General features: G+C 38.9%; 2 protein-coding genes across 4 annotated transcripts; one reads left to right on the forward strand and one right to left on the reverse strand.

Moving 5' to 3' along the window:
* Positions 1-298: 298 nt before the first annotated feature.
* LOC136678455 (SH2 domain-containing protein 3C-like) lies at positions 299-13,075 on the reverse strand. 3 transcript variants are annotated; one of them, XM_066656507.1, is made up of 11 exons: positions 12,991-13,075; positions 6,728-6,767; positions 5,411-5,539; positions 4,121-4,554; positions 3,633-3,709; positions 2,660-3,129; positions 2,047-2,162; positions 1,773-1,944; positions 1,276-1,387; positions 930-1,136; positions 299-715 (listed from the first exon to the last, which is right to left on the reverse strand). In XM_066656507.1, the coding sequence occupies exons 2-11, from the start codon at positions 6,752-6,754 to the stop codon at positions 546-548; spliced, it is 1,914 nt and encodes a 637-aa protein (XP_066512604.1). In that variant the 5' UTR covers positions 6,755-6,767; positions 12,991-13,075; the 3' UTR covers positions 299-545. The 3 variants fall into 3 exon arrangements, with proteins under 3 accessions (XP_066512604.1, XP_066512605.1, XP_066512603.1); XM_066656508.1 differs by lacking the exon at positions 12,991-13,075 and adding an exon at positions 10,600-10,689 and having other exon boundaries at positions 2,720-3,129; XM_066656506.1 differs by lacking the exon at positions 12,991-13,075 and adding an exon at positions 10,600-10,689.
* On the forward strand, positions 12,527-18,197 carry LOC136678456 (cilia- and flagella-associated protein 157-like). The gene is made up of 9 exons (XM_066656509.1): positions 12,527-12,760; positions 13,280-13,551; positions 14,778-14,931; positions 15,104-15,371; positions 15,465-15,595; positions 16,444-16,594; positions 16,682-16,836; positions 17,076-17,204; positions 18,053-18,197. The coding sequence occupies exons 1-9, from the start codon at positions 12,609-12,611 to the stop codon at positions 18,078-18,080; spliced, it is 1,440 nt and encodes a 479-aa protein (XP_066512606.1). The 5' UTR covers positions 12,527-12,608; the 3' UTR covers positions 18,081-18,197.
* The last annotated feature ends 2,742 nt before the right edge of the window (positions 18,198-20,939 follow it).

Here is a 20,939-nt window from a genome sequence, read left to right on the forward strand (position 1 = left end):
CCAGAGCACCCAGAGTAAACCCATGCAAACATGGGGAGAACACACCTCACAGACAGTCACTCAGAGTGGGCTTCGAACCCACAACCCCAGGACCCTGGAGCTGTGTGATAGCAACACTACCTGTTGCACCAACATGCTGCCCAATAAACATTTCTTATACAAAGCAAACATTGTGACACAAAAGACAATTAAAGCAGATCTGGTTTAATCAGAGTAGATGGGAATGAGCTTACAAAAGGTTACAAAACTGTCAGTAAAAAAATGCATGTTTTTGACAATATAAAAACATCTGTAAAGATATTACGACTGCTGATATAATAGATAAATAACTAAATCATGTTAATTATTCTTAAAAATATTTTGAATAAAATCTTGATCTACAATATTTACAAACTTGTATAAAAGTTAAAAACAAATAACTTAAAACATTGTTCAGTTACTCTGAGTGGGACCATGATAGCTTCCTTATGTCATGGTGTGATATTCTTCGAGAAGTGGAGACAGATATTTTATCTTTAGATATGTAACGTGATCACTGCTTTAAGTCACTGTGATGGGTGAGGTGGCTCCAGTCTGTTAGACAGAGCAGTCAACACTTTATCAAACTTCTCATAGCGTTCTTCCCTGCTTTCTTCCACCCCACGGCTGCCCCAAAGCAAACGCATCTGAAACTCTGTGATGAAAATTTCTAGAAGGTCTGGCTGCTCCTGGAAATCTGTACATGACAAACAGAACTCGTAAATCATAAATGTTTTAAAGCATCAAAAAGTCATTTCTGCTATTATTAACACCTATGGTAAATTGTGACACAATAAAATCTTGTTATATTTTGCCCATATTTTATGACCATTTCAGGTTTTATTACAACAGCAATAATATATTACCATGCGCTCCCATGTAACATGTAGACAGGGACCCTGGACACCTACCTTGTAGTTTTGCCTTTGCATTTGTACAGAACATCTCCCCGTGGCATGCAATGGTTCGTGCTGCATCCAAATGACTCAGCACACAGTCCATCCCAGCATCCAGGCTCTCCCATGACTCTGATCCCTCAAGAGTGACTCCAGTTTTCTCAAACAGGAGAAGCAGAGGGAGCACATGAGGGATAGTGGTTTCTGAGAGATCACACATCTCTTCAAGGATATAAAAAGAGAGTGATTATCAGAAAGTGGCATTAAACAAAGTATGTAACATTAAACTGGAGATTGGACAGACCTACATGCCTTCCCCTGACTTCAATTAGGTTTTGTGGTGTGAAGTGTGACAGAGTACCTTTTCCATCATTCATTCTTTTCAAAGCTGGCTTTAGGGTTTTCTCATACAGGACGGCACTTTCTGTGTATTTCTGCCTTAAAACTGCCCACGTCTCCTCCAAACGTGAAATCTAGAGAAGGATTAGTGGTATATGTGTAACACTCATAAACATCAAATTTACAACATAATTAATGGCTGGGAACTTTGGTCCTGGAAATAAGATGTATTGCCAAAAAACAATTAAAACCTTTCACGCCAGGTTTTTCATACACACAGATTAGTTCTTTAAAGGAAAATCCAATAAAGGGTTTTTTTCCCCAAGGCTTTGCTCCAAAATACAAATAATAATAATAATAATGTAGTTAACTATAAATATTTGAAGGTGGTTAAGAAGTTTTTTAAGCCTTAAAAATGTCCTAAATTATATGATTTAAAACAATGAATTAATGAGCTTCAACCCTTTAACTAGCAGTGTACATGGTTTAAACCTGCAACTGTGTTAATTTATCTTGTACCTGTGGAAGTTCCAGGAATTTCATTACTGCAGTGAAGCCAAACATGTTTCCCAGGTTAGTCTTTAGCTCTGAGGCCAGCGAAATAGTTCTGTGCAGTAAAGCTCCTCTCTCTTCCACACTCCCAGTACAACCCAGCAGCTCCACCGCCAGCAGGATGGACATGGTGTGGAACCTAGGGCAAGCAAGGTGAGGTCAGTAAACTCCATTACATTTACATGGAAGGGATATAAAGTATTTGACATCAGCAAAATGCTCTTTGTTCATATGTGGACACCTTTCCAGCAGATCTTGCCGGAGGTAATGTCCATGTGGAAGTGTAAGCAGTTCAATTCCTGAACAAACTCCCATCCCTCTTGTTCTGTCGACAGCTGTGTCCAGTATTCTAGCGACCTGCAGAATGAAGATGGGTTTAATACCCTATATAACACTGTGTCAGGGTGTTTTAGCATTTAACGGATCCCATTAATTAGTTATCAGGTGGCTTGTTTACACTGGCATTACTTTGATTAGCAAATTCTATTATTTTGTGTCTATTTCCATTTCTCAGCAACAACAATATGCTACAAATTGCGATCATGCTACATGATAGTGATGATGATTTTTCATGTTGAAAAGATGGAATCAAATAATTGTGGACATTTTTAATTAATGCAAGAGTTGATTTTAACCTCTATCTCACAAAGATGAAATATTGCTTATTTAATTCTTGTTTATCAGGTGGACAAGTAGGTTTTGTGTGGATGTTAGGCGTCATATTTTTTTCTATTTTAATCTCTTTATTAAAACTGCATATTTAAAAATATTTTTTTAACCAAACCATTTTTTACACAAGCATCATCTAAAAGGACACTGTGATTCTACTGCTGCTGGTTCTAACAGAGCCCTACCATGCAGTCGACTTTGGTGATGTTCAGAGCCATTGTTTTTGTATCTGCATTTGTAAGCACCTCCTTCACTCTCCTCAGGACTCTTGTTTCTAGTGGTTTATTCTCTGTGGGAAGCAGTGGTGACTGGTACACACTGGGGAAGAAACTGGAGGCTGATTCAACCACAAGAGGCATTAAGTAATCCTCATTGTCCTCCTCCGGGAGGCCAGTCACTGTCTGCTCCTCTTGTCCACTGTGCTGTATCTGACTGGTGTTGGCTGGACTGCACAGCAGGTTGCTGGACTCTGCAGTGGTGTTCTGACTAGACCTGGTCATGGTGGACCAGATGTTGTCTGTAGGCTCCAGGTAGATGACGGCTCTGTCAGTGGGAGAAGTGCACAGTTGAGTTTCGAGGGGTCTTTGCAGAACAGGTGACGAAGGGACTACAACAAACTTCCTGTTCCCTGATGGACTCTTTCTGCGTCTGTACACTAAGCATACACACATACACACACACACACACACACACACAGAGAGAGAGAGAGAGAGAGAGAGAGAGAGAGATCAAACTTTTAATTCAGATTTTCACTACTATTCAAGAGAACACTGGTCATATTATTAATACATGCTAGCCATCTGCTCTTTACATTGGTGAATAAATTACTGTTAAATGCACTGAGAAATGTCTTTACCATTAACTTAATTCAAAATTAATACCCTTTTCTTTCTACTTTAAAGTTACTACTGAAGATATAAACATTTGTTTTCATAGCGGTGATAGCTAAAGCTTTATTGAAATATATAAGTATATATATATTACAATGGATTATAAGTTTATACAATTTATTATAATTTTTAGAACAATTAATAATATCACCATTTTCTCAGTCAGTTTGGATGGAAGTACCACGGCTTACATTCTGAACATAGCTAATTTATTTCTGTTCCTTATATTTGAAAGCTTTAAAAGAAAAATCTTGAAAGTAGCACTTACAAGTGTTTATTGGTGTTGGAGATGAGGTGACCACAACACGCTGTTCTAGGTTTCCAGCAAAGCTCTTTACTGCCTCCCTGTGGTTAAAAACATTTAACCTTATCATCACTACCTCAAAGCAAAAGTGAAACAAATCAATGGGAAATACATACATTTTATCTTTACAGAAACAAATGTGCTATTGTAGCTTTAGACTTCATATTTACCACTTATTTGCTGCATATGAAAACTCAAGAGGCACATGTAGAGTCACTGGTTGTTGTTGTGGAGAGCAAGTTACATTTCTATTTTTAAATTTTTAGATTTTTGTACGGTAGATATCACAACCACTGGTTCCTATCAACTTCACTGTAAAATTAGCAGTTTTAACTGTTTTTTAACAGTTTTACTCTGTTCTGAATGTTCAGAATTATTCAGACAAATCCAGAGAACATATGGAACAAAGCAAAAATGTAACATTTCAGATATGGCTCTTAGTTTTTTCTCACCTCTGTGGGTTTATTAGCTCTATTGCCAGGGCCTCAGTTGCTCCTGTGCATTCTCTATTCTTAAGGCTTTCCTTCCTGTGCGTGGGGGAGTTTATTGGAGTCCTCTCTGGACTAGTTTGACCAAACATATTCTCCAGATAACAAAGGGGTAGAGTTCTGTTCACTGGGGAGAGGACACGTGCCCCACTCTGCTGGGTTAGAAGCGTCTTGTTTCCCACATAGAAATGAACCAAGGCAGGAATGGAGTCAAACGTTTCTCCTTCCAGGACATACTGCATTCGACTGTAGGTATCACTGGAGCGCAGCAGAACTCTGCTGATTAAGAAGTGGAGGGGTTTCTGATTCCAGCGGGTGGTTAAGACATAGTCTCCCGAACTTGTGAGAGAGTCACGAATGAGGAAACTGCCATCCTCAAGCACAAGAGACTCTGCTACCTGCAGTGTGGGAAAATGGGAAATAAAATAGCTTTGAGACATAATTACATTCCACCTCTGCAGGAGGCCGTATTTCTGCCCAGAGATTATACTTATTCTTACAATAAACTACACCAGCAGTAACTTCTCCGAAATGCCCTGAAGGTATCTAAGGTGTTGCTTAATGTCTGTCTAGAAAAGCATCCTTTAGGATTATCATTTGTAATCATTTTAAGGCTTGTGTTTTAACTCTTTAAATTTATGTTTACTTTTCAGATTTTGGAATGTAAAACCAAGTATAAACATAAGTGATACATAGAGAGAAAATGACACGCTAGAATATAAAGTAGAATGAGGGCCCTTTAAGATTAATTACTTAATAATAAATCTAAATTATGTATAGAAAAATATCCTGTACCATGAATTTTTTAAATTTATTTTAAGATCTGTGATATAACATCTCAAAATTCTGATTTATCTTAAAGAGTCCATATTAAAGTGTCTTATTGCAATCAAATGTTGAACCCCACCCCCACACAGGCACAACTGAGCTCTAATTATACTTTAGCCCTCCAGAGTTATTAAACACCTTTTTTTTGCTACTGTGTTGTAATAATACTGATATATGTAAACAAAATTGATACTCATTCAAAAAAATGAATACTGAACACAATAATGTATTTAATTCACAGTTTATCTGCTGAATATTTTAGAGAAAACATATATAATGGTGTAGGACACTTTGTATTTTACAATTCCAATTTTAACTCAACACGTAAATAAAGGGATGTTGTGCATTAAAACTGAAAACAAAAATGCTCAACATTAGACCAGAGGCATCCATACATTTGCAGACATGTATAATGTTCAGACTCACCTCCCAAGGAATACGTCCATGGTACCATCCGTGGCTTTGTATATAGCTGCTGCTGAGTTTCAGCTCTTCCTCCAGCTCTTTGCGGAGTTTCTCTGATGGAGTGTCCAACAGGCACGTTTCCTTCGAAAACTTCCAAAGGGAAAGAAAATGAATATCTTTTCTCAAAATAACAGAGATCATTCCTCCATAAGAGCCCAGGATATCTGTACTTGTTCCTGCTCCCCAAAGCCAGACTGCCCTCAACTGGACACATCTTCTCACCACTTACATCTACAGTTCTGTCCAGTTGTTATGGTGACATCACTGTGTTACAATACTTCATTGACTAATATATCACTGCAGCAATCGGTTAACCTCGACATCATTATTAGGGCTCAAGCTAGGACTACAAAAAAAGAGTAATGCAAGAGAGCCCCACGCTCTAAGCTGAAAATATGTGGATATTTATCAATGTTTATTCACAACTGTAAACTTGATTTGTGAGAAATTTAGACTGTGGGAAAAGTGGAACTATTGTTTGGCAACATACACACTACAGAATGTAAATGGTGGGAAGGCTAAAAACAATCAGAGCTCCTGAGACAAAGAATCCAAGCATAAAAGGAACCAGTATCTGTATTTTTTCAGTTACAATATAGTAAGCTTTCACACTGAGCGTGGTTGTTGCCTATAGAAACCCAAGCTGACTGCAGGCATCCAGAGATATGGGCATGGCTCCAAGCCCTTTTGTGTCACCCATCTTAATTCAATTATAGCTGCACTGAGATTCCTCCCTGTTTCTGGCCTTCCATGAAGGAATTCAAGTACAACAAACAGTAAAAAAAAAAAAAACTTTACAGTCCCATGAGCTGAAGTTTCTCTCAGATGCTCCAACATACAACACAGCAAATTCTCCAGTGTTAATAATAGTCAACACTATTATTGTAAACTGAACACTGAGGGTGTTAAATTATTGCAGTAACATTTGATTTAGTGTTGATTTTACACTGGTGAATTTGCGGTGTAGGATCTTTTTACAAACACTGAAATATTTTATCAGCAGCCTGGAAAATGAATCTTAATTAAACATTAAAGCTGACTCATCATAGAAGCTCAAATACTACATTCATTTAAGAGCTAGGCCTAAAAAATGAAACATTAAACTGCATCAGAATTGCCTAATTTTAGACTTCTGAAAACTGAACCATTTAAGAAAACCAAAAATAAATACATTTCAAAACCAAATCTTATTAGAATTATGAAAACTGCATTTTGTTCAGCAGGCTTTAAACCCACTGCTCATCCCAAGAATTCAATTCAAAATGAGGGAAAACTCACCATCACATATTCGCCTCTGTTTTCCATGGATTCAGATGAACTATGAAGAGAAGAAAAGCAGAGTCAAAGTGTAATGTATGCAGCATTACAGACCATTCTGTGCTTTAATATGATAATGAATGATCACTGTGTCTCACAGTAAGAACATATTTGAATGTTTGTGACTCATAGTAACACCCATGCATGAAAAACACACATGACCATGCAGGGTTTGTGTATGCGCTGTATAGTTCATGTGCTGATGCCAGGTGGCTTCTGGACAGGAAATATTCAGAGGGACAGACTGTGCTGCTCTTTCCCATGACCACTTAGATCCTCAGTGCATCAGGGGGCGTGTTACACAACTCAGCACATTTATAGTTTGGCCCAGTAATTTTAAACACACACACACACACACACATGCACACATACACACACACATATACACACACACCACCAAGCAACAGACATGATCTTTCCCAAACACATCTTCTTTACTCAGAATATGGGGTTAAAGCCTTGGGTAGGGCCTGACTGAATATTTCTGAGATTGCAACACTCATTTTATGGAGCTTTATAATCAAATCAATATTCTTTTCCAAGACTTGCTGCATAATTCTTGCTTTTTTTGGATAAGAATGCATTTAGGGCATGGATGTAAAAAATGTTAAACAGTTTACAGGTTTCAGTTTTCACAAAGATTTATTCTCAGTTTTCTTGTAAAAACAACACTAACCAACAAAACCAAACAAAGCACTACATGGAACAAAAAATGGCAATGAGCCACAGGCAATGTCCATTCATCTTATGAGCTCACAGATCAGATTACAATTGTTTCAGGCATACTGAACCCCACCTCACTGTAAACGGAATAAATTAAATTAAGTCAATGGACTAATTACTGAAAAAAATGTTGCATGTACAAAAGTAAGCAGAATTAATACAGAGTTTTTTCTTGGTTGTTGCATTATCAGCTCTTACTTTTTTGGGTAGGATGTTGGCACATTGCTATAAGGATTAATTGCATTCTGACACATGAACCTTAGTGAAGTCAGGCACTGATGCTGGAAATTAGTCTGAGATTATACCACTCCACATTGACCACCTTTACACTAGTCCAAACTCATCAACACATACTAAATATATTGGATGGTGCATCAACACTCCAGAGAACAGATTCACTGCTCCACAGCTCAATGCTGGGGTTTTATATTCCTCTTGCCAACACTTGGCACTGAGCATGGTGATTTTAGGCTCAGGTATGGCTGCTAAAAGTGTCCTGTTCTAAAGGCAAGGTTTTCTTTTTAGACAAAAATTAAACACTGGATACAGAGGTTAACACCTGCATGAACAATAAATGTACATTAAACTCACCAATCAAAATGATGTCTATCATACAGCAAGCGTGCAATTTGAGAACTGTCACAATAGTGAACTTCTTCAGCTAGTAAATCAAGCATTTCATCTAATTAAGCGTGTTTGTAAACACTTGTTTCCAATGATTACTTCCTAGAGAACAGAGAACAACCTGAAAGCACCAGGTTGGGTTTTCACCAAGGTCATTTTTCTTACAAGAAAATGATTATTTGGTCTCAAGAGAGAGAGAAAAAAGTTAATATCCACACTCAATTCAAAGTGTTGTTACTTGCATAAATTAAAGATTGCAGTAGAAGCAACTGTAAGTTCCCAAAAAAACAACTTAAAAGTAAAAGAACTATCTAATGAACTAAATCTTTTGAGTCACCAATCCACCTACCAATGTGTGTTTTTGGACTGTGTAAGGAAACTGGAGCACCTGGAGGAAACGAGGAGAACACACTAAACTCCTCACAGACAGTCACCCGAGCGGGACTCGAACTGACAACCTCCAGGTCCCTGGAGCTGTGTGACTGTGATACTACCAGCTGCTGCCCCTAATGTTAATATATTAATATATAATATTAAAAAATTCTTAAACTGTAATGTAAGTAAGCACAAAAAGCCTGCCCTCTCTCATTGTGGAAATTACTTCACATTGAGTAACTCAAACCACATCTGAGCCCAGAGCAACGTCACGCTCTAAAACTGCAGCACAAAAACAAGTTCCTAAGCTCAGCTCTTACATAACGTCCACACTTCTCTCTCCTTAAACCTTTCTCTCCTCTGCAGGACTACTACAAACACCTATTATTCTGAATGTTTGCCCATCTTTTGCTGCACAGACAGAGTGGTCAAAAACAACAGTCAAGAAAAGCTCTTTTAGATCAGCTAAGCACTCAGCATAAGTACAATTAAAAATAGCCAAACAAATGAACACCTAAAATACGGTATACCTTCTAAAACATTCATGCAAAAGACATTACATGAAGTTGAGTAAAATAAATCCATACTAAAGTCAAAGATCTGTTACTTGGATTAATGAGTTAATGCAGTAAATATAATAGGACCTTCCCAAAAACAACCACAACAACTTGAGTAGGAGAACCAAAGTAGCATCTCAAAAACTAGTTAGACTCTTTATTTATGAAGTCATGCATTAAATATCTCATTCCCATAATTAAATGTGCAGTAGGCATCAACTATCTATCTTACATTAGAACAGTAAAATATGATTAAAGTGACTAAAACACTGATTTTAGCAATGGCACCAGAACAAGTGCATTCTGTGCCTGAGAAAACCTTTATGAAAAACAGCATTCTGCACAGTGTTGGCTGTCTTTGTCGTTCTGGTTCGCCTTCTTGTCCACTGAAGGTCGCCTTGACCAATGCACTATAGCAGAGGTCTTCAAATTAGGATCTTAGATCCTTGTTCCAGGCTGGGATTTTAAAATTGACAGCAGGAATTTTAAAACTAAAGTTACAACTGCTAAAGAACCTGACTTGCCAGGTATATTGTCATACCAACCGCCCATAGTAAAATCTTGGCATGGAACCTGGATCAAAGGTCCAGCTGTGAAGACTGTGGGTGGGCCACGGTGGGTCCGGAGCCCACCCGGAGCAGGTCTTAAACCCACAACCTTCAGGTCCCTGAAGCTGTGTGACTGCAACACTACCTGCTGCGCCACCGTGACACCCCTACATCATTCCCTTTAAGTTTATTATTAAGGAATGCCCTAAGTAGGTCACTTAAGTTTCATTTAGTCTTAAATTAACATGAATTTAAAATAAACAAATTTGTGTTTGGTAGATTATTTCTTTGTTGTAACAAGGCTTCTGGGCAATAAATCTGATCTGATACGAAAGCCTGTTAATTCCGCTTGCCAAGAGGAATTGTTACAACAAAGAAATAATCTACCAAACAAAAATATCCTTACTTTTTGTGCTATGTTTATTAGTTTGAATATCTTAAATAGTTACTGCCCACTAGAACGGTATAAAAATATAAGTGCAGAAACTGGACCAACACTCTTTTAAAAACTGAAGAACACTATGTCGTTCCTTAAAGAACTCTTCAATGGACGTATAATAGGATGTGTGCATGTGAAGAATCTTAAAGTTCAAAATCTTCTAAATACTCCATGTTATAATTCTGAGATGAAGTTGTTGTACAGGACCCTTACATCCCTGAAAGAACCCTCCTTGGCAGGGAGCAATGAAAACAATGAAGATAAACATATAACAAGATTATAGTTATTTACTTTAGGAAATAATTAAGAAAGACTAGACTAAAACTGAGGAAAATATAGCTTTCATCAGAATGGAACAGATAAATGTAATTTATAAAAATAAAATACGTGTCGATAAAAAGTGTAGAATCATCGTTACTGAGTAAAGAACATTATAAAAGTTCGACCAAAGTTTGCGTGCGCAACAACAGCAATAAAAAAATAAAAATAAAAAATAATAACAATATATTAATGATAATAATAATACGAATAACAGTCCTGATAAGGAGGCAGGCGTGTTTATCTTACCTTAGGGGTTAAAACACAACTGAAAAGTACGGTTTCAAATCTCGGTGCTCGGCTCCATGCTGTGAAAACCCCGCTGTTCAGGAGAGAGTCTGTCAAATCTGACATTTGCAAGGATCGCAACACTGCGCATGTGCACTGGCTACTGAATCAAACTGAACTGAATCGGTTCATTCCCTGGGCTGTTGGCCAGCCTCATTCTGTCACGGTTTTAAAATACATTATCAGGGATATCACAATAGACAACGCATGACTAAAATAGTTCCCTGTTTATTTACAACAGAAGATCTGTGCTGCTGGCTGTGGTATCAGTCCATGCTGAATAAATGTCTCTTTTATTTTTAAAAGTCATTTTTGTTTTGCTGGACAGTTTGTTTACTCGTCTTAGATTCAAAGCCTTATTCATCTCAGTAGATGTATTACAGCTGCACGAGAGAGAGAGAGAGAGAGAGAGAGAGAGGAGAAAAGCAAGTTTAAATTATGTCTAAAAGAAAAAAAGATTGTATCTTTTATAGTCAATGTGCTTACTTTATGGAGAATTAAAAATATGTACTAGAAATTTTGCCTAACTTCACAGAAGCCCTTTAATGAGTGGGTTGATGTTTAAGACAGAGCTTAATCCAAGCTGTTCCAGGCATTTCTGGAGCCATCACTTATCAAAAAGGAAATGGAACATTTCTTGCATATTTTTCACATGAGGGAAGAGCTGCAAGACAGAAACTTTAACTTACAGCACAGTCTTTGTCTAGGCTTCTCAAGTAGCAGAGAGAATAATCAGCTCTATAGGCCACCACTATACCATACAAATACACTTTCTCTCTTCCATTAATGATAACAGAGCTGCTTTGTAAGAGAGCAAGTTAGTAGTGGCAGTTAGCTCAGAGTCAGACTCAAAAGAGCCTCTCATTTTAATACATTGCAAAACAAAATGTCTACTTTACATTAGTTACACTGTAAAGAACCTGTATTTACATTTGGCTCATGCAGGCCTGAGTCACTGGGATGCTGATGGATTTGTATTTTCAAGAAATGCCCTTAACACTGCTCAAGTTTTCAGAGAGTAAAGGGAGTTATAGACTCATCGTGGACACAGATATTCATATGTGTACACAGTTTGTATAATCTCCATAGAAAATGTTTGACATGAAATGGGACAGGCACTGAAGCAACCAATTCAATGCCAGTTCAATGCTAGTTTTCATCAAGAGGGGTAAAGACCCCTGGGCACTGGGCTTTGGACCAATAGAACTGTGGTTTCCGGAGTGATGGTGCTTCATTAAGTAGCTTTGGGATGAACTGAAGTGGGATTTGTGTTGTCTGATATCAGGGCCTGACCTCACTAATTTTCCTGAGGCTGAATATCATGAATATGGTAACAGCAATGTTCCAACCTGTAGAGCTTTACTAGAAGAGAAGGCACACTTACTGCAAATAACTTCATAATAATACTCAAAGTCCCTCATATATTCATCTCACCAAATACTAATCTCCGTTCATCATAGTGATATATTTACAATCCCTTCTGCCTTAAGTGGCTTAGATATTATGTACATTTTTGCCTTCATTCTGTATATGAATATTAAATCAAAGCTAAACTATAATAATAATAACAATAATATTAATAATAATAATAATAATAATAATAATAATAATAATAATAATAATAATAATAACATTAATACAAAAATAATACAAATTGTTTTTGAATGGAGGGGCTCTTCACAACTTGCAGGAAAAAATATATAATGTTTCACTAACAACCTGAAACAACAATTCAATATGTTTTTTACATTACAATATCACTGGACACGGGCTGGAGAATAGAATGACGGCCAGAAAAGAGGTGGGGTTTTGTCAGAATCCGTGCGTCATAAAAGAGAACAGTCTCGAGCACCGCGGGTCCGCTTGCGTCACATGACCGTCCATGGCAACCAGCGCAACCTGGACATTTGTTCATTTGTTTAGTGACAGAGTTTCCCTAAACTTTACTGAGACTGAAGGAGAGACGAGCAATGTCTTCTAAAAAGAACAGAAAGAAAAGCGGAGAAAAGACCCCGAAGGCAGCCGTGTCTGTGAAGAAACCTGCTGCCTACGACGGTTTAAACGAGAGCAGCAAAGAGTTCTACATAGCTCAGATACGAGACCTGGAGGCGCAGTTAGAGAAGTGAGGACAAAAGAGCTGGATTTAGTTCTTACTCTCCAGCAGCTTTTCACAAGCCAGCCTCATGAAAACTGAAGCCAACAATTGCCTTACACGGTGCTTCTGTTCTAGACAGTATACTTAATCCAGTTCTGCCTTTGTATGTTTGTAATTAGTGGAGCTCATTGTTTATCCAGCAATCTAAACTACCTTAAACAGTACAGAATTAATTGATTAGACTAAGTTACACTTACCAGACAAGCTGTAGTTGGCAGAAGACTCCTAACAGGTTCCAGTGATTTTATTAAAAAATATATTAGATTCACTTCAGAACTGCTTTACTATCCACGTGTCCATCATTATAGCACGGCTCATAAGGAAGTTAAAATGAAACCAAGAACAAGATCATAGGCTATTCACAAATTATTAACCAGGTGCAGCACCTCACCCTTATGGAACAACAGCTGACTCACTCTGCTATCACAGGAAACCCTTCCTTTTACTTGCAATAATCTTATGTATACCCCTTTTCTCTTTCCCCAGGTATCAGCACAGATGTGATGAGCTGGAGATCAGAGAGAAGGATTTCTCCACTAACTACAACAATGCAGAGAGAGAGAAGAAGGACATAGTTCAGTATCTAAAACGCTTCTTGGCCCAGAAGGACGATGAACTCACAGATCTCTCAGAGAAGCTCATGGCATTGCAGCTGGCCAAAGATGCAGAGAAAGAGTCATTTGAGATGCAGTTGAGCACACTTCGACATGAGTTCCAGGAGAACAAGGACAAGCTAATTTCAGAGAACATGGCTCTAGGTATTAAATCACAGAGTCTAACTGATTTATTAGCCTAGCCAGCCTTGATCAGTTAATATCTCAAACCAGAAAATTAAGCCCAAAATGGCTCTTCATATATTCTACAAGAAATTCAGCAGCTCTTTATTCTAACACATACTGTCTAATACACATACATAATTGCTCATGTATACAGAATACAGAAATGAAGTATCATACAGTTACTCTCCTCAGTTTGGTATTAGGGGTTTAACAGGACGTGTGTGCATTTTACATATTTCTTTACCTTATTAAATACATGCTCTAGTCAAATCACCACTAGAATAAATAACAGTATAGCTCTCCCACAGTTTAACAGCTCTGTTTCATCACCTTTAAATGATAATGACCCACAGTTTGTTCATTCATTCATTCATTTATTCATTCATTCTACGTCTGCAACCATTTATCCATGTCAGAGTCACGGTGGGACCAGAGCTAACCCAGAATCACTGGGCCCAAGGCAGGAAAACATCATGCACCCTGCACCAATTCATCACAGGGCAAAATACACTTGCACAGTCATGCCCATAGATGCTTTTTGCATATCCAATCCACCTACCAATTTGTGTTTTTGGACTGTGGGAGCACAGAACTCTCAGAGGCAACTGATATAAACAAACTGAGAAAACTCCTTACAGACAGTGACCCAAGGCAGGCCTTGAACCCACAACCTTAAGACCCTGGAGCTGTGTGACACAAAAACTACCTATTGTGCACTGTGCTGTCCCAGCCACAGTTCAGTTCTGCACAAAAGCCCAAGTGCCATTTCCTTTAGTCCTCTTTCTTCTCTGTGCTGGTTTCTGGCATATTTAAAAATGTACACTTGCTTCTCTGCACTTGTTTTGCTCGGTTTTACTTGGTTCAAGCTCATCTTTGTGCAGTCAGATAAACTGTGATAGGAAAGACTCAGACCAGGAGGGGGACAATTCTGAAGACTTGGCCCATTGCATGAGATACATCACAAAAACAACTGATTCTGAGAAACATTGATAGGAGAATTACATGAAGATAAAAGCTGACTGGTTTTATTCTATTTCAAGTCTTATACTGTTTTAAACTATATTCTGAACACACTGCTGAATACATTTAAGATGGCATATTCATTATTCATTAGCATTATCAATGTATTCTTCCCAGCTAAAGCAAAGGGGTTGTGATTTGGTATTCATTCCAATCATGACTCTCATGTCCTTCTCCATTTCCAGCTGGGAAGCTTGCATCTGTGGAGGAGTTCCTTGTGCAGAAGGAGGAGCTCATGACCTTACTGACATCTCTGAAAGAACAGATGAAACGTCAGAAAGAGGAGCACCAGGCAATCATCTACAACCTTGAGAAAAAGGCTGTGCTGGACAATGAGAGGTCAGCGTAGCCATATATTAATCACAGAAATGAAGAACGAATAAATGAATGAACTGGTCCTCCCATATCCTTTAGTTTCCCACTGGTTACAGTTGTGACTAAGAACAAAACTTATATTTTTATATTTTCACCCTCCTATGTTTAAAGCTATGTGATATACATTACTCTACAGACTGAAGAAAGAGATGCTGCAGCGTGTGGCTACAGCTGCTGCAGAATTTTGGGAAGTCACAGAGAGGAGTATGCCAGAAACAACCAAGAGGGCCATCCATGAGAACGCATCACTTACAGCGCAACTCCGAGATCTCTCATATAACAACGAAGAGCTCTACAAGGAGAACAATGCTCTGACACTCCAAAAGAAAGAGCTCATGACAGAAAACGAGATTACGGAGTCTCTAATGGAGGAAATGACGAAGAAAAGTGTTGCAAATCAAAAGGTTTGTAGTGAAATCTATTTCGGCAGCCTGAATTCTCTAATTTTCTAAATGAGTTTGACAGATTAAAGAGTTTTCTTCCTCTTCTGATTGAAGGTGGTGAAGCAGCTAACAGAAAAATGCAAGCAGATGAAAACTGAGCTTGAAAACTTTGCTAGACATAAACAAGTGCACCAACAGCTGTTGGAGGACCACTCTGCACTACAGAAAAAGCATGATAACCTCAGGTGGGGTCTGCGTGACTTTTGACACACACTACAAACAAAAATCAAAACGCTTTCAGTTTTCAGAACAATATTTGATTTGTGGGCGGCACAGTGGCACAGTCACACAACTCCAGGGACCTGGAGGTTGTGGGTTCGATTCCCGCTCCGGGTGTCTGTCTGAAGAGTCGGTGTGTGCTCCTAGTGTCCGCGTGGGTTTCCTCCAGGTGCCCTGGTTTTCTCCCACAGTCCAAAAACGTTGGTAGGTGGATTGGCGACTCAAAAGTGTGAGTGTGTGTTGCCCTGTGAAGGACTGGCGCCCCCTCCAGGGTGTATTCCCGCCTTGCGCCCAATGATTCCAGGTAGGCTCTGGACCCACCGCGACCCTGAACTGGATAAAGCGGTTACAGATAATGAATGAATGAATATTTGATTTGTTTCTTTGTTATAGCTAAGTTGGCACTAACACAGAGGTATAAAAACAATGCTTTTCAGTGTGTTAAAGTTGAAATCTGCTTTTTACAAAGCCTTGCTCATTTCTGTCAAAAACACTGAGAACAGTAATTCTCAAGAATCAGTGAATTCAGTAATTCTCAAGAATTTCAAATTTCATATAAAACCGCTTGGAGTGTTTTTATTAACGTATTAATGGAAGGTCTTTGCAGAAAATTTGAAAATGTGTGTAACTCCAATTATAGTGATTGCACACTGGTCATATATGAAAATATGATCATTTGTGTTGACAACATATTTACAGTTTTGTTTCCCTAAACATCTGGTGGAAGAGAATTAAGAAGCAAATTATTATTGGCATCACGTTCATACTGGGAAATCATTGTATATCTCTTTTATGAATTGATTGATGTACTCAGAGAGGAACAGGAATCCATTATGGACAAGCTCAACCAAAAACAAGCCGAGGCCGAACATCTGAAAAAGGAGCTTCAAGAGGTGAACATGCAGCGAGAACAGCTGGAGACGGTTCTGCAGGAGGCTGCTGTGGCTTTAAAGGAAGCCTTGACGGTAATATTACAAGAGATGTGGCAGTTGTGGAATGATGGAGCTGTTAAATTAAATGAACAGTTGTTTTAATCTACTTGATCATTACAGGAGGTCCCTAAAGAAGAAGACTCAGAAGTGCTTGTTCTTGTCCGGCGAAATCAGATGATGCAAAAGCTACTGTCTGTGCTGAATAGTGCTGCAGCTATTGGCAAAGGTCCTGCACTCTCTGAATTTGTCCTCACAACAAGGCCAAGCATGCAAAGGTAATCATTTTTTTGGTGATTACAAAATTACTACATGACCCTCTTTAAGGGTTCTTTTGGGGGAGATTTGATGCATTACACCAACGTGAAATAAATTTGATTTGATTTGAAATTAGAATGATATTTTTCAGTCCTAGAAAACAATACCTGCATTTCCCAGTAAAGGAAGTAATCCTCTATGTGAGGAAAGAAAGGGGCCATTGCTGTCATATTTCTCATGCTTTTCTTTACTGTTAAAGAACAAGCCCACTTCCCCCACTGAAGAAGACCTCCCACCTGTCTCACTACAAACCTGGAGACCTGGGGCTGGTCCCACGGCCATCAAACACACACATGTCAGATAGGACCTCTCTCCAGAAACTGCAAAGGTAAGTTATGTATTGTGTACCTAACACTTAATATATGCAGTTTACATTACAACGTGTGAGCATTTCGCACCGCCACACTCTCTGAAAAACAGTCACTGAGGTGATTTCTGTACCTTAAGTTAAGAAGCATAAATGTATCATACTTTGTTGAACACCTACACACAGCCAAAACATTATGAATACCTTCTTGTTTCTGCGTTCACTGTAAGTGTAGAACTACAAAGTTCTTAGTCCATTTATTGCCCTGCATACTTTGTTTGCCTCCTTTCCCCGTGTTCTTCAATGGTCCGGACTCCCAGAGGACAACCTTAGACCAGGTATGATTTTGGTGGTGGACCATTCTCAGCGCTGCAGTGACACTGACATGGTGGTGTGTTAGTATGTGCTGAGCTGGTATAAGAGGATCAGACACAGCAGTGCAGCTGGAGTTTTTAAATCCCTCAGTGCCACTGCTGAGGTGAGAACAGACCATCAGCCAGAAATATTTAGCCAACAGCATCCTGTGGGCAGTGTCCAATGATCAAAGGGCTAGAGGACGAGCAACTCACTACCATCACCGCATCAATACCATCGCAGCGCTGAGAATGATCCACTACCCAAATTATACCTGTTTTGTCATGGTCTTGTAGGGATCCTAACTATTGAAGAAAAGGGTGAAAAGGGGCAAACAAAGTATGAAGAGCAACAGGCAGATTACAGTATGTAATTGTAAAACTACAAAGTGCTCCTGTATAATCAGTTTAGAGGAGAGAGTGGACAGTGAGTGTAGAAACAAGGAGGTGGTCATAATGTTATGGCTGATTGGTGTATATTTATTAACTGCCTCTTATCTTTTCTTAATATCAAAGGAAACAGCAGCTCCAAAACAATCACTGACCTCTTCAAACTGGTACCTGAAAATGATGTGTGCCCGGCAGTTTTAACCATTTCAGTGGATGTCCAACAGCATACTTTCAGTAATGGATGTTTTTCTGTTTGTAAATAAACTAAATGTACTAAGGCTGTTAAATTACATTAAAAAAAACTTCTCTCATATAAAACCCTCTCATATTATTCCAAATAGGCCCTCCTGCATGTGTTAGGCTTTTGACTTTCTGCCACTAGATGGCAAGACGGCACCCTTTATTCAGAGTTCTACTCTAAAATCTGGTGATGGGCTTTGCTTTATGACTGCTGACAGTGCCCATTTCTTTTATTCAGTGTAGAAATGGCTCAGTAAAGGAAATAAATGGTTAAATCACACTTTAAGACAACAACTGAGAGCAATCTGTTTCACCATCATGTGCGATCACTGTGAGAACATAAGGTCAATTATGAAAACCCATACATATGATCTGATGTCCCATTTCATGATGGAGGGATTACACACAAGCAGAAAAGAGCTTTATGTGTTTTAATCTCTGAAGCTCCTATTCTCTGATGCTTCTCAACCAAAGTAAAATCTGTCTGTTTGTCAAGTATTGATTTTTAACCCTGCCAAATATTCTGGAATATACAAACCGGATTCCAAAAAAGTTGGGACACTAAACAAATTGTGAATAAAACTGAATGAGATGGCAAATGTCAATATTTTATTCGTAATAGAACATAGATGACGGATCAAAAGTTTAATCTGAGTAAATGTAACATTTTAACGGAAAAATACGTTGATTCAAAATTTCACAGTGTCAATGAATCCCAAAAAAGTTGGGACAAGTAGCAATAAGTGGCTGGAAAAAGGAAATTGAGCATATAACGAACAGCTGGAAGACCAATTAACACTAATTAGGTCAATTGACAACATGATTGGGTATAAAAAGAACTTCTCAGAGTGTCAGTGTCTCTCTGAAGCCAAGATGGTAAGAGGATCACCAATTCCACCATTGTTGCGCAGAAAGATAGTGCAGCAATACCAGAATGCTGTTACCCACCAAAAAATAGCAAAGACTTTTAAGTTATCATCATCAACCGTGCATAACATCATCAAAAGATTCAGAGAATCTGAAACAATTGCTGTGTGTAAGGGTCAAGGCCGTAAAACTCTACTGGATGCTCGTGATCTCCGGGCCCTTAAACGTCACTGCACCTCAAACAGGAACGCCACTGTCAAGGAAATAACAGAATGGGCTCAGGAATACTTCCGGAAAGCATTGTCAGTGAACACAATCCACCGTGCCATCCTCCGTTGCCAGCTGAAACTCTACAGTGCAAAGAGGAAGCCATTTCTAAGCAAGCTCCACAAGCTCAGACGTTTGCACTGGGCCAGGGGTCTTTTAAAATGGAGTGTGGCAAAATGGAAGACTGTTCTGTGGTCAGATGAGTCACGATTTGAAGTTCTTTATGGATCACTGGGACGCCATGTCATCCGGACCAGAGAGGACAAGGATAACCCAAGTTGTTATCAACGCTCCGTTCAGAAGCCTGCATCACTGATGGTATGGGGTTGCATGAGTGCTTGTGGCATGGGCAGCTTGCATGTCTGGAAAGGCACCATTAATGCAGAGAACTACGTTCAGGTTCTAGAACAACATATGCTCCCATCTAGACGTCATCTCTTTCAGGGAAGACCCTGCATTTTTCAACAAGATAATGCCAGACCACATTCTGCAGCAATCACAACATCATGGCTACGTAGGAGAAGGATCCGGGTACTGAAATGGCCAGCCTGCAGTCCAGATCTTTCACCTATAGAGAACATTTGGCACATCATAAAGAGGAAGGTGCGACAAAGAAGGCCCAAGACGATTGAACAGTTAAAGGCCTGTATTAGACATGAATGGGAGAGCATTCCTATTTCTAAACTTGAGAAACTGGTCTCCTCTGTCCCCAGACATCTGTTGAGTGTTGTAAGAAGAAGGGGGGATGCCACACAGTGGTAAAAAATGGCCTTGTCCCAACTTATTTGGGATTTGTTGACGCCATGAAATTTTGAAACAACATATTTTTCCTTTAAAATGTTACATTTACTCAGATTAAACTTTTGATCAGTGATTTGCATTTTATTCTGAATATAATATTAGATGTTGGCACCTCCACATCATGTCATTCAGGTTTTATTCACAATTTGTTTAATGTCCCAACTTTTTTGGAATCCGGTTTGTAAATAATTCCAAAAAAGATGGTCTACGAAAAGCCAGATTTATATTGTTTCAGCAATGAAGAGTAATGATTTGTGACAGAGTTTATTCTGTGTACACTTACGACCGTATTATCAGTACGTTGTGCAGTTCTGCCCTCTTCGACCTTGTCTCAAACAAAAATCAATTCTTCCTGGATGTCCAACTCACTGAGAAAGTCATCAAAAATGCATGGGCAAGACTATATTTGGTAAGCCATTAGATTACCCCTTTTCATCAGCTTTTGGTGGAAACTCAGATGAAGCAAGCCCTTAACAACAAGGGTCTGTGGAAGTATAATTTAGTCTTATTTTTATATTTAGTAGATTTTGGATGAAAATAAAATGGCCTGTCTAAATAATGTCATAATCCAAATCAGTATTTCTTATAAAAATAGTGTAGATAAAGAAAATAAAGGATTCCTGTAAACATTTAGGGGCGGCACGGTGGCACAGCAGGCCCAAAAACACGTCCTCCCACAGAAACACACGTTGGTAGGTGGATTGGCCACTCAAAAGTGTCCGTAGGTGTGAATGTGTGTATGTTGCCCTGTGAAGGACTGGAGCCCCCTCCAGGGTGTATTCCCACCTTGCGCCCAATGATTCCAGGTAGGCTCTGGACCCACCGTGACCCTGAACTG

The sequence above is a fragment of the Hoplias malabaricus genome, chromosome Y, assembly GCF_029633855.1.
Source record: "Hoplias malabaricus isolate fHopMal1 chromosome Y, fHopMal1.hap1, whole genome shotgun sequence".
Lineage (NCBI taxonomy): Eukaryota > Metazoa > Chordata > Actinopteri > Characiformes > Erythrinidae > Hoplias > Hoplias malabaricus.